Below are 12,800 nucleotides of genomic sequence, written 5' to 3'. Positions count from 1 at the left end.
CCATGAGCTCCCATGGGATCACATGGGGTCACCCGAGCTCACACGAGCTCACGTGTGCTCACACGGGATCACACAGGGCTCCTGCGGGATCATACGGGCTCACATGGGCTCACACGGGGTCACTCGAGCTCGCACGAGCTCACGTGTGCTCACACGGGGCTCACACGGGATCACTTGAGCTCACACAAGCTCACGTGTGCTCACATGGGGCTCACACGGGGTCACTCGAGCTCGCACGAGCTCACGTGTGCTCACACGGGGCTCACACGGGATCACAAGGGCTCCCGCGGGATCATACGGGCTCACCATGGGGCTCACACGGGGTCAGTCGAGCTCACACGAGCTCACATGTGCTCACACGGGGCTCGCACGGGGTCACTCGAGCTCACACGAGCTCACGTGTGCTCACATGGGATCACAAGGGCTCCCACGGGATCATACGGGCTCACACAGGGCTCACACGGGGTCACTCGAGCTCGCACGAGCTCACGTGTGCTCACACAGGATCACAAGGGCTCCCGCAGGATCATACGGGCTCACACGGGGCTCACACGGGGTCACTCAAGCTCACACGAGCTCACGTGTGCTCACACGGGATCACAAGGGCTCCCGCGGGATCATACGGGCTCACACGGGGCTCACACGGGCTCACACGGATGCACATGAGCTCCCACGGGCTCACACGGGGTCACTCGAGCTCGCACGAGCTCACGTGTGCTCACACGGGGCTCACACGGGATCACAAGGGCTCCCGCGGGATCATACGGGCTCACATGGGGCTCACACGGGGTCACTCGAGCTCACGTGTGCTCACACGGGATCACAAGGGCTCCACGGGATCATACGGGCTCACACGGGGGCTCACACAGATGCACATGAGCTCCCACGGGCTCACACGGGGTCACTCGAGCTCACACGAGCTCACGTGTGCTCACGCGGGGCTCACATGGGGTCACACGGGGCTCACACTGGATCACTCGAGCTCACACGGATGCACATGAGCTCCCACAGGGTCACTCGAGCTCACACGAGCTCACGTGTGCTCACACGGGCTCACATGGGATCACAAGGGCTCCCGCGGGATCATATGGGCTCACATGGGGCTCCCACGGGGTCACTTGAGCTCACACGAGCTCACGCGTGCTCACACAGGCTCACATGGGCTCACACGGGATCAGCTGAGGTCACACAAGCTCACGTGGGGTCACACAAGGTCGCATGGGATCACACAAGGTCACACGGGGTCACACGAGGTCACACGGGGTCGCACAAGCTCACGTGGGGTCGCACAAGCTCAGACAGGGTCACATGGGATCACACAGGATCACACAAGCTCACCCGGGATCACACAAGCTCACAGGGGTTGCACAAGCTCACACGGGGTCACACGGGATCACACAAGCTCACAGGGGATCGCACAAGCTCACGTAGGGTCCCACAAGCTCACCCGGGGTCCCACAAGCTCACGTGGGGTCCCACAAGCTCACACAGGGTCCCACGGGATCACACAGGATCACACAAGCTCACAGGGGGTCGCACAAACTCACCTAGGGTCACACAAGCTCACGTGGGATCCCACAAGCTCACCCAGGCTCACCCAGGCTCATATGGGCTCGCACAAGCTCACACAGGATCACACGGGGCTCCCACGGGATCACACGGGCTCCCATGGGCTCCCACGGGGTCACACGAGCTCCCACGGTGCACATGAGCTCCCACGGGATCGCACGGGGTCACTCGAGCTCACACAAGCTCACCCAGGCTCATATGGGCTCGCACAAGCTCACACAGGATCACACGGGGCTCCCACGGGATCACACGGGGCTCACATGGGCTCCCACGGGGTCACACGAGCTCCCACGGGTGCACATGAGCTCCCACGGGATCGCACGGGGTCACTCGAGCTCGCACAAGCTCACCCAGGCTCATATGGGCTCGCACAAGCTCACACAGGATCACACGGGGCTCCCACGGGATCACACGGGCTCCCACGGGGTCACACGAGCTCACACGGGTGCACATGAGCTCCCACGGGATCACACGGGGTCACTCGAGCTCGCACAAGCTCACCCAGGCTCACCCAGGCTCATATGGGCTCGCACAAGCTCACACAGGATCACACGGGGCTCACACGGGCTCCCACGGGGTCACACGAGCTCACACGAGCTCACACGGGTGCACATGAGCTCCCACGGGATCGCACGGGGTCACTCGAGCTCACACAAGCTCACCCAGGCTCACCCAGGCTCATATGGGCTCGCACAAGCTCACACAGGATCACACGGGGCTCCCACGGGATCACACGGGCTCCCACGGGCTCCCACGGGGTCACACGAGCTCACACGGGTGCACATGAGCTCCCACGGGATCGCACGGGGTCACTCGAGCTCACACAAGCTCACCCGGCTCACCCAGGCTCATATGGGCTCGCACAAGCTCACACAGGATCACACGGGGCTCACACGGGCTCCCACGGGGTCACACGAGCTCACACGAGCTCCCACGGGTGCACATGAGCTCCCACGGGATCGCACGGGGTCACTCGAGCTCGCACAAGCTCACCCAGGCTCATATGGGCTCGCACAAGCTCACACAGGATCACACGGGGCTCCCACGGGATCACACGGGCTCCCATGGGCTCCCACGGGGTCACACGAGCTCACACGGGTGCACATGAGCTCCCACGGGATCACACGGGGTCACTCGAGCTCACACAAGCTCACCCAGGCTCATATGGGCTTGCACAAGCTCACACAGGATCACACGGGGCTCACACAGGATCACACGGGGCTCCCACGGGATCACACGGGCTCCCACGGGCTCCCACGGGGTCACACGAGCTCACACGGGTGCACATGAGCTCCCACGGGATCGCACGGGGTCACTCGAGCTCGCACAAGCTCACCCAGGCTCACCCAGGCTCATATGGGCTCGCACAAGGCTCACACAGGATCACACGGGGCTCACACAGGATCACACGGGGCTCCCACGGGATCACACGGGCTCCCACGGGGTCACACGAGCTCACACGGGTGCACATGAGCTCCCACGGGATCGCACGGGGTCACTCGAGCTCGCACAAGCTCACCCAGGCTCACCCAGGCTCATATGGGCTCGCACAAGCTCACACAGGATCACACGGGGCTCCCACGGGATCACACGGGCTCCCACGGGGTCACACGAGCTCACACGGGTGCACATGAGCTCCCACGGGATCGCACGGGGTCACTCGAGCTCACACAAGCTCACCCAGGCTCACCCAGGCTCATATGGGCTCGCACAAGCTCACACAGGATCACACGGGGCTCCCACGGGATCACACGGGCTCCCATGGGCTCCCACGGGGTCACACGAGCTCACACGGGTGCACATGAGCTCCCACGGGCTCCACGGGGTCACACGAGCTCACACGGGTGCACATGAGCTCCACGGGATCGCACGGGGTCACTCGAGCTCACACAAGCTCACCCAGGCTCACCCAGGCTCATATGGGCTCGCACAAGCTCACACAGGATCACACGGGGCTCCCACGGGATCACACGGGCTCCCATGGGCTCCCACGGGGTCACACGAGCTCACACGGGTGCACATGAGCTCCCACGGCTCCCACGGGGTCACACGAGCTCACACGGGTGCACATGAGCTCCCACGGGATCACACGGGGTCACTCGAGCTCGCACAAGCTCACCCAGGCTCACCCAGGCTCATATGGGCTCGCACAAGCTCACACAGGATCACACGGGGCTCCCACGGGATCACACGGGCTCCCATGGGCTCCCACGGGGTCACACGAGCTCACACGGGTGCACATGAGCTCCCACGGGCTCCCACGGGGTCACACGAGCTCACACGGGTGCACATGAGCTCCCACGGGATCACACGGGGTCACTCGAGCTCGCACAAGCTCACCCAGGCTCACCCAGGCTCATATGGGCTCGCACAAGCTCACACAGGATCACACGGGGCTCCCACGGGATCACACGGGCTCACATGGGCTCCCACGGGGTCACACGAGCTCACACGGGTGCACATGAGCTCCCACAGGATCACACGGGGTCACTCGAGCTCACACGGGTGCACATGAGCTCCCACGGGATCGCACGGGGTCACTCGAGCTCACACAAGCTCACCCAGGCTCACCCAGGCTCATATGGGCTCGCACAAGCTCACACAGGATCACACGGGGCTCCCACGGGATCACACGGGGCTCACATGGGCTCCACGGGGTCACACGAGCTCACACGGGTGCACATGAGCTCCCACGGGATCACACGGGGTCACTCGAGCTCGCACAAGCTCACGTGTGCTCACGCAGGCTCGCACAGGCTCCCACGGGCTCTCACGGGCTCCCACGGGTGCACACGGGATCCCCCGGGATCCCCCGGGATCACTCAAGCTCCCACGTGCTCCCACGGGCTCCCACTCACCCGCGCGCTCCCCGCGCGCTCTCCCCCCGTTACCGATGGGGGAACACGCGGGGACGCTGTGTCCGGGGAGGGGGAACCCGGGGGGTTTGGGGGGACCCTGTGGGATCTGGGGGACCCCAGGGGGATCTGGGGGGACCTGGGGGGATCCGGGGGGACCCTATGGGATATGGAGGGGGTCAGGGGGGACTTGGGGGACCCTATGGGATATGGGGGTTCCCGGGGGGGGACTTGGGGATCCTGTGGGATATGGGGGGACCCAGGGGGGATCTGGGGGGACCCTATGGGATATGGGGGTTCCCGGGGGGGGGACTTGGGGATCCTGTGGGATATGGGGGGACCCAGGGGGGATCTGGGGGACCCTATGGGATATGGGGGTTCCCGGGGGGGGACTTGGGGATCCTGTGGGATATGGGGGGACCCAGGGGGGATCCAGGGAGACCCTATGGGATATGGAGGGTCTCGGGGGGGACTTCGGGGGACCCTATGGGATATGGGCGTTCCCGGGGGGGGATTTGGGGATCCTGTGGGATAGGGGGGACCCAGGGGGGATCTGGGGGGGACCCTATGGGATATGGGGGGTCCCGGGGTGGGACTTGGGGATCCTGTGGGATATGGGGGGACCCAGGGGGGATCTGGGGGGACCCTGTGGATATGGAGGGGGTCAGGGTGGACTTGGGGGGACCCTATGGGATATGGGGTTCCCGGGGGGGGACTTGGGGATCCTGTGGGATAGGGGGGACCCAGGGGGGATCTGGGGGGACCCTATGGGATATGGAGGGTCTCGGGGGGGACTTCGGGGGACCCTATGGGATATGGGGGGTCCCGGGGGGGATTTGGGGATCCTGTGGGATAGGGGGGACCCAGGGGAGATCTGGGGGGACCCTATGGGATATGGGGGTTCCCAGGGGGGGACTTGGGGATCCTGTGGGATATGGGGGGACCCTGTGGGCTATGGAGGGTCTCGGGGGGACTTGGGGGGACCCTATGGGATATGGGGGACCGGGGGGGTGCTGGGGGGGGGGTGACTCGGGACCCTGAGGGTGTGCCCCCCCCGGCAGGGCGGGAGAAGGGGCGCTGCGTCGCCTCCGAATATTTCCTGAGCCCGAAATCAACCTGGTGACCGAAAACACCGAGAACATCCTCAGTGCGTGGGGCTATAGGGGCTATAGGGGTTCTATAGGGGGCTATAGGGGTTCTACGGGGGGCTATAGGGGTTCTAGGGGGGCTGTGTGCAGGCTATAGGGGGGCTATAGGGGTTCTACGCGGGGCTATAGGGGTCTACGGGGGCTATAGGGGTTCTATGGGGGCTGTATGCAGGCTATAGGGGGGCTATAGGGGTTCTACAGGGGGCTATAGGGGTTCTAGGGGGGCTGTGTGCAGGCTATAGGGGGGCTATAGGGGTTCTACGCGGGGCTATAGGGGTTCTATGGGGGGCTGTGTGCAGGCTATAGGGGGGCTATAGGGGTTCTACGCGGGGCTATAGGGTTCTATGGGGGGCTGTGTGCAGGCTATAGGGGGGCTATAGGGGTTCTACAGGGGCTATAGGGGTTCTAGGGAGGCTGTGTGCAGGCTATAGGGGGCTATAGGGGTTCTACGCGGGGCTATAGGGGTTCTATGGGGGGCTGTGTGCAGGCTATAGGGGGCTATAGGGGTTCTACAGGGGGCTATAGGGGTTCTAGGGGGGGCTGTGTGCAGGCTATAGGGGGGCTATAGGGGTTCTACGCGGGGCTATAGGGGTTCTAGGGGGGCTGTGTGCAGGCTATAGGGGGGCTATAGGGGTTCTACGCGGGGCTATAGGGGTTCTATGGGGGCTGTGTGCAGGCTATAGGGGGGCTATAGGGGTTCTACAGGGGGCTATAGGGGTTCTATGGGGGGCTGTGCAGGCTATAGGGGGGCTATAGGGGTTCTACGCGGGGCTATAGGGGGTCTATGGGGGGCTGTGTGCAGGCTATAGGGGGGCTATAGGGGTCTACGCGGGGCTATAGGGGTTCTATGGGGGGCTGTGTGCAGGCTATAGGGGGGCTATAGGGGTTCTACAGGGGGCTATAGGGGTTCTAGGGAGGCTGTGTGCAGGCTATAGGGGGGCTATAGGGGTTCTACGCGGGGCTATAGGGGTTCTATGGGGGGCTGTGTGCAGGCTATAGGGGGGCTATAGGGGTTCTACAGGGGGCTATAGGGGTTCTAGGGGGGGCTGTGTGCAGGCTATAGGGGGCTATAGGGGTTCTACGCGGGGCTATAGGGGTTCTATGGGGGGCTGTGTGCAGGCTATAGGGGGGCTATAGGGGTTCTACAGGGGGCTATAGGGGTTCTAGGGGGGCTGTGTGCAGGCTATAGGGGGGCTATAGGGGTTCTACGCGGGGCTATAGGGGTTCTATGGGAGGCTGTGTGCAGGCTATAGGGGGGCTATAGGGGTTCTACGCGGGGCTATAGGGGTTCTATGGGGTGCTGTGTGCAGGCTATAGGGGGCTATAGGGGTTCATACGCGGGCTATAGGGGTTCTAGGGAGGCTGTGTGCAGGCTATAGGGGGCTATAGGGGTTCTACAGGGGCTATAGGGGTTCTATGGGGGGCTGTGTGCAGGCTATAGGGGGGCTATAGGGGTTCTACAGGGGGCTATAGGGGTTCTAGGGGGGGCTGTGTGCAGGCTATAGGGGGGCTATAGGGGTTCTACGCGGGCTATAGGGGTTCTATGGGGGGCTGTGTGCAGGCTATAGGGGGCTATAGGGGTTCTACGCGGGGCTATAGGGGTTCTATGGGGGGCTGTGTGCAGGCTATAGGGGGGCTATAGGGGTTCTACAGGGGGCTATAGGGGTTCTAGGGGGGCTGTGTGCAGGCTATAGGGGGCTATAGGGGTTCTACGCGGGGCTATAGGGGTTCTATGGGGGGCTGTGTGCAGGCTATAGGGGGGCTATAGGGGTTCTACGCGGGGCTATAGGGGTTCTATGGGGGGCTGTGTGCAGGCTATAGGGGGGCTATAGGGGTTCTACAGGGGGCTATAGGGGTTCTAGGGGGGGCTGTGTGCAGGCTATAGGGGGCTATAGGGGTTCTACGCGGGGCTATAGGGGTTCTATGGGGGGCTGTGTGCAGGCTATAGGGGGTCTATAGGGGTTCTGGGGGGAGCTATGGGGTTCTATAGGGTGCTATAGGGGCTTATAGGGATTATATAGGGGGCTATAGGGGCCGGGGGAGGGCTGTATGTGGGCTATAGGGTCTCTGTATCGGACCAGGGGGGTTGTATATGGGTTATGGGGATTGTAGGGGTCCTATAGGGGCTGTGGGAGGCTCTATAGGGACGTATGGCGGGGGGGGGGGGGGGCATGTCTAGGGGCTCTCAAAGGGCTGAGGAGGGTGTATAGGGGAGGCGGGGGGTGTAGGGGGGCTCGGGCGGGGTGTCCATAGGGGCCCAGGGGTCCATAGGGGCCGTGGGCGTCCTTAGGGCTGCATGGGGGGAACACAGGGGGCCGTCGGAGGGGGCCTATAGGGGGCCATGAGGGGTCTCTAGGGGCTGGGAGGGGGCTGGAGGGGGCAGGGGTGGGTCCAGGGGGGGCCTGGAGGGGTCTAGCAGGGTGCGGGGGGGGGGGGGGCTATAGGGGTCTATAGGGGGCTGGAGCCGGCTGCCACACACCCCCCCCTTCCCCGCAGAGACGGTGCGGACGGCGACCCCCTTCCCCATGGTCAGCCTCTTCCTCGTCTTCACGGCCTTCGTCATCAGCAACGTGGGGCACATCCGCCCCCAGCGCACCCTCCTGGCCTTCGTCTCCGGCATCTTCTTCATCCTCTCCGGTGAGGGACACCCCCCCCCAGGACCCCCATATCTACCCCCAGGACCCCCCAGGACCCCCATATTTGCCCCAGGGACCCCCAGGACCCCCGTATCTCCCCCAGGGACCCCCATATCTCCCCCAGGACCCCCCCCCAGGACCCCCATATCTACCCCCAGGACCCCCATATTTGCCCCAGGGACCCCCAGGACCCCCGTATCTCCCCCAGGACCCCTCCCAGGACCCCCATATCTCCCCCAGGACCCCCACCCCGGAGCCCCATATCTACCCCAGGGACCCCCAGGACCCCCATATCTCCCCCAGGGACCCCCATATCTCAGCCAGGGACCCCCAGGACCCCCGTAGCTCCCCCAGGACCCCTCCCAGGACCCCCATATCTCCCCCAGGGACCCCCATATCTCCCCCAGGACCCCCGTATCTCCCCCAGGGACCCCCAGGACCCCCATATCTCCCCCAGGACCCCTCCCAGGACCCCCATATCTCCCCCAGGGACCCCCATATCTCCCCCAGGACCACCCCCCCCAGAGCCCCATATCTACCCCAGGGACCCCCAGGACCCCCATATCTCCCCCAGGGACCCCCATATCTCCCCCAGGACCCCCCCCCAGGACCCCCATATCTACCCCCAGGACCCCCATATTTGCCCCAGGGACCCCCAGGACCCCCGTATCTCCCCCAGGACCCCTCCCAGGACCCCCATATCTCCCCCAGGGACCCCCATATCTCCCCCAGGACCCCCACCCCGGAGCCCCATATCTACCCCAGGGACCCCCAGGACCCCCATATCTCCCCCAGGGACCCCCATATCTCAGCCAGGGACCCCCAGGACCCCCGTAGCTCCCCCAGGACCCCTCCCAGGACCCCCATATCTCCCCCAGGGACCCCCATATCTCCCCCAGGACCCCCGTATCTCCCCCAGGGACCCCCAGGACCCCCATATCTCCCCCAGGGACCCCCATATCTCCCCCAGGACCACCCCCCCCCAGAGCCCCATATCTACCCCAGGGACCCCCAGGACCCCCATATCTCCCCCAGGGACCCCCATATCTCCCCCAGGACCCCCCCCAGGACCCCCATATCTACCCCCAGGACCCCCATATTTGCCCCAGGGACCCCCAGGACCCCCGTATCTCCCCCAGGACCCCCCAGGACCCCCATATTTGCCCCAGGGACCCCCATATCTCCCCCAGGACCCCCACCCCGGAGCCCCATATCTACCCCAGGGACCCTCAGGACCCCCATATCTACCTCAGGACCCCTCCCAGGACCCCCATATCTCCCCCAGGGACCCCCATATCTCCCCCAGGACCCCCGTATCTCCCCCAGGGACCCCCAGGACCCCCATATCTCCCCCAGGACCCCTCCCAGGACCCCCGTATCTCCCCCAGGGACCCCCATATCTGCCCCAGGGACCCCCAGGGACCCCCGTATCTCCCCCAGGACCCCTCCCAGGACCCCCATATCTCCTCCAGGACCCCCATATCTCCCCCAGGGACCCCCGTATCTCCCCCAGGGACCCCCAGGACCCCCGTATCTCCCCCAGGACCCCTCCCAGGACCCCCATATCTCCTCCAGGGACCCCCAGGACCCCCATATTTGCCCCAGGGACCCCCAGAACCCCCGTATCTCCCCCAGGACCCCTCCCAGGACCCCCGTATCTCCCCCAGGGACCCCCATATCTCCCCCAGGGACCCCCAGGACCCCCATATCTCCCCCAGGACACCCCCCCCCCGCCCCCCCCCCCCAAGCGCTGACCCTGGGCGGGGCGGGGGGGGGTGGTGTTGGGGTGTGTGTGTGGGGGTCCCCCCGCAGGGCTGTCGCTGGTGGTGGGGCTGGTGCTCTACATCTCCAGCATCAACGACGAGGTGATGAACCGGCCCAGCGGCTCCGAGCAATACTTCCAGTACCGCTACGGCTGGTCCTTCGCCTTCGCCGCCTCCTCCTTCCTCCTCAAAGAGGTGCGCCGCCTCGCACGCCGCCTCGCACGCCCCTCGTGTGCCCCTCGCACGCCCCTCCGCACGCCCCCCCCGCCCTCCGAGCACGCTTCGCGCGCCCCTCGCGGCGCCGGCGCCGGGCCGCGCACGCTCCCCGCACGCCTCGGCGCGAGCGCGAGCTTTCGGAGGGGCCTCTCGCGGGCGTCGCGGGGGGGGGGTCCTCGCACGAGGGGGCACGGGGGAAGGGGGGGGGGTTTGCACGCGCGGGTGGGCGTGGGCGGCGGCGGTGGGTCACGGTGTGGCGCGGCGTGCAGGGGGGGGCTGCAGGGGCCGCACGGCCTCGCGAGCCATTGCACGCCGTTGCGCAGCCTTGCACGGCCATCGCACACTCTTGCACGGCCATCGCGCACCCTGGCACAGCCATCCCATACCCTTGCACGGCCATCGCACACCCTTGCACGGCCATCGCGCACCCTGGCACACCATCGCGCACCCTTGCACAGCCATCCCATACCCTTGCACACCATCACGCACCCTGGCATGGCCATCGCACACTCTTGCACAGCCATCGTGCACCCTGGCACAGCCATCCCACACCCTTGCACGGCCATCACGCACCCTTGCACGGCCATCGTGCACCCTGGCACAGCCATCCCACACCCTTGCACGGCCATCACGCACCCTTGCACGGCCATCGCGCACCCTTGCACGGCCATCGCACGCCCTTGCACAGCCATCGTGCACCCTGGCACAGCCATCCCACACCCTTGCACGGCCATCGTGCACCCTTGCACAGCCATCGCACACTCTGGCACGGCCATCGTGCACCCCGGCACAACCATCGCACACCCTTGCACGGCCATCACGCACCCTGGCATGGCCATCGCACACCCTTGCACGGCCATTACACACCCTGGCACGGCCATCGCACACCCTTGCACGGCCATCGCGCACCCTTGCACGGCCATTACACACCCTGGCACACCATCACACCCCGTTGCAAACCGTTACAAACCGTTGCAAACCATTGCACAGCTTTGCACGCCGTTACACACCGCTGTACGGCCTCGCACACCCTCGCACGCCCTTGCACATCACCGTGCACCCTCGCGCGCCCTTGCACATCACCGGGCACCCTTGCGCGCCGTTACAAACCATTGCACGCCCTTGCACGCCCCTTCCACGCCTCTGCACACCGTTGTACGCCTTTGCACACCCTTGCACACCCTCGCTGGCACTCGCCCCGTCCCTGAGGCGATGGGTCCCCGGCCCCGGCAGGGCGCGGGCGTGATGTGGGTGTGCCCGTTCACACTCGCCCACCCTCGCACGCCCTCGCACGCCCTCACCTGCCCTCGCCCACCCTGTTCCCGTCCCCGGCAGGGCGCGGGCGTGATGCTGGCGTACCTCTTGCACACCCTTGCACACCCTAAGGCACACCTTTGCACGCCCTCGCACGCCGCTGCAAACCATTGCACACCACTGCATGCCATCGGACGCCCTTGCACACCCTCGCCCACCCTCGCACGCCCTTTCACGCCCTCGCCCACCCTGTCCCCGTCCCCGGCAGGGCGCAGGCGTGATGCCGACGTACCTGTTGCACACCCTTGCACAACATTGCACACCCTTGCACACCTTTGCACACCCTTGCCATGCCATCGGATGCCCTTCCATGCCCTTGCCCACCGCCGCATGCCCTCGCCCACCCTCGCACGCCCTCGCACGCCCTTTCACGCCCTCGCCCACCCTGTTCCCGTCCCCGGCAGGGCGCGGGCGTGATGCCGGCGTACCTCTTGCACACCCTTGCACACCTTTGCACACCGTTGCCATGCCATCGGACGCCCTCGCCCACCGCCGCATGCCCTCGCCCACCCTCGCACGCCCTTTCACGCCCTCGCCCGCCCTCGCCCACCCTGTCCCCGTCCCCGGCAGGGCGCGGGCGTGATGTCGGTGTACCTGTTCACCAAACGGTACGCGGAGGAGGAGCTGTACCGGGCGCCGGCGGCGTTGCTGCGGCCGCGGCTGAGCGCCTGCTCGGGGCTGTCGGGGCAGTTCCTGCAGCCCCGGGCCTGGCCCCGCGCCCGCAGCCCCTCCGACGCCTCCTCCGACGTCTCCATCCAGATGACCCAAAACTACCCCCCCGCCATCAAGTACCCCCAGCACGGCCACCTCTCCACCTCCCCCTGCTAGGGGGGGGGGGGGGGGGACACACGCGCGCGGGGGGGGACGGGGACGTGGGGACGTGGGGACGGGGCGGGGGCGCGGGGGGGGGGGACACACGACGACACACGGGGGGACGGGGACGTGGGGACGTGGGGATGTGGGGATGGGGCGGGGGGGGAGACAGTGGGGAGATGGGGAGGACGGGGACAGTGGGGACATGGGGAGGACGGGGACAGTGGGGACAATGGGGACAGCAGGGAGGTGGGGGGGACGGGGACGTGGGGACGTGGGGATGTGGGGATGGGGCGGGGGGGGAGACAGCGGGGAGATGGGGAGGACGGGGACAGTGGGGACAATGGGGACAGGGGGGAGATGGGGAGGACGGGGACAGTGGGGACAATGGGGACAGGGGGGAGATGGGGAGGACAGGGACAGTGGGGACATGGGGAGGACGGGGACAGTGGGGACGATGGGGACAGCAGGGAGGTGGGGGGGACG

The 12,800-nt window shown here is 66.1% G+C and overlaps 1 protein-coding gene across 1 annotated transcript; it reads left to right on the top strand.

The window, feature by feature from the left end:
* Nucleotides 1-5,485: 5,485 nt before the first annotated feature.
* Nucleotides 5,486-12,329, top strand: LOC143173931 (voltage-dependent calcium channel gamma-7 subunit-like; the record flags this gene model as incomplete). The annotated part of the gene is given in 4 exon segments (XM_076364043.1): nt 5,486-5,571; nt 8,069-8,209; nt 10,021-10,166; nt 12,072-12,329. Coding segments are annotated over 4 exon segments (631 nt in total), but the record flags the coding sequence as incomplete, so codon positions are not given.
* Between the last annotated feature and the right edge of the window lie 471 nt (nt 12,330-12,800).

This window comes from Aptenodytes patagonicus, unplaced genomic scaffold (assembly GCF_965638725.1).
Source record: "Aptenodytes patagonicus unplaced genomic scaffold, bAptPat1.pri.cur scaffold_465, whole genome shotgun sequence".
In the NCBI taxonomy this organism is placed as follows: Eukaryota; Metazoa; Chordata; class Aves; order Sphenisciformes; family Spheniscidae; genus Aptenodytes; species Aptenodytes patagonicus.
This window is presented reverse-complemented; position numbering and strand designations above follow the sequence as displayed.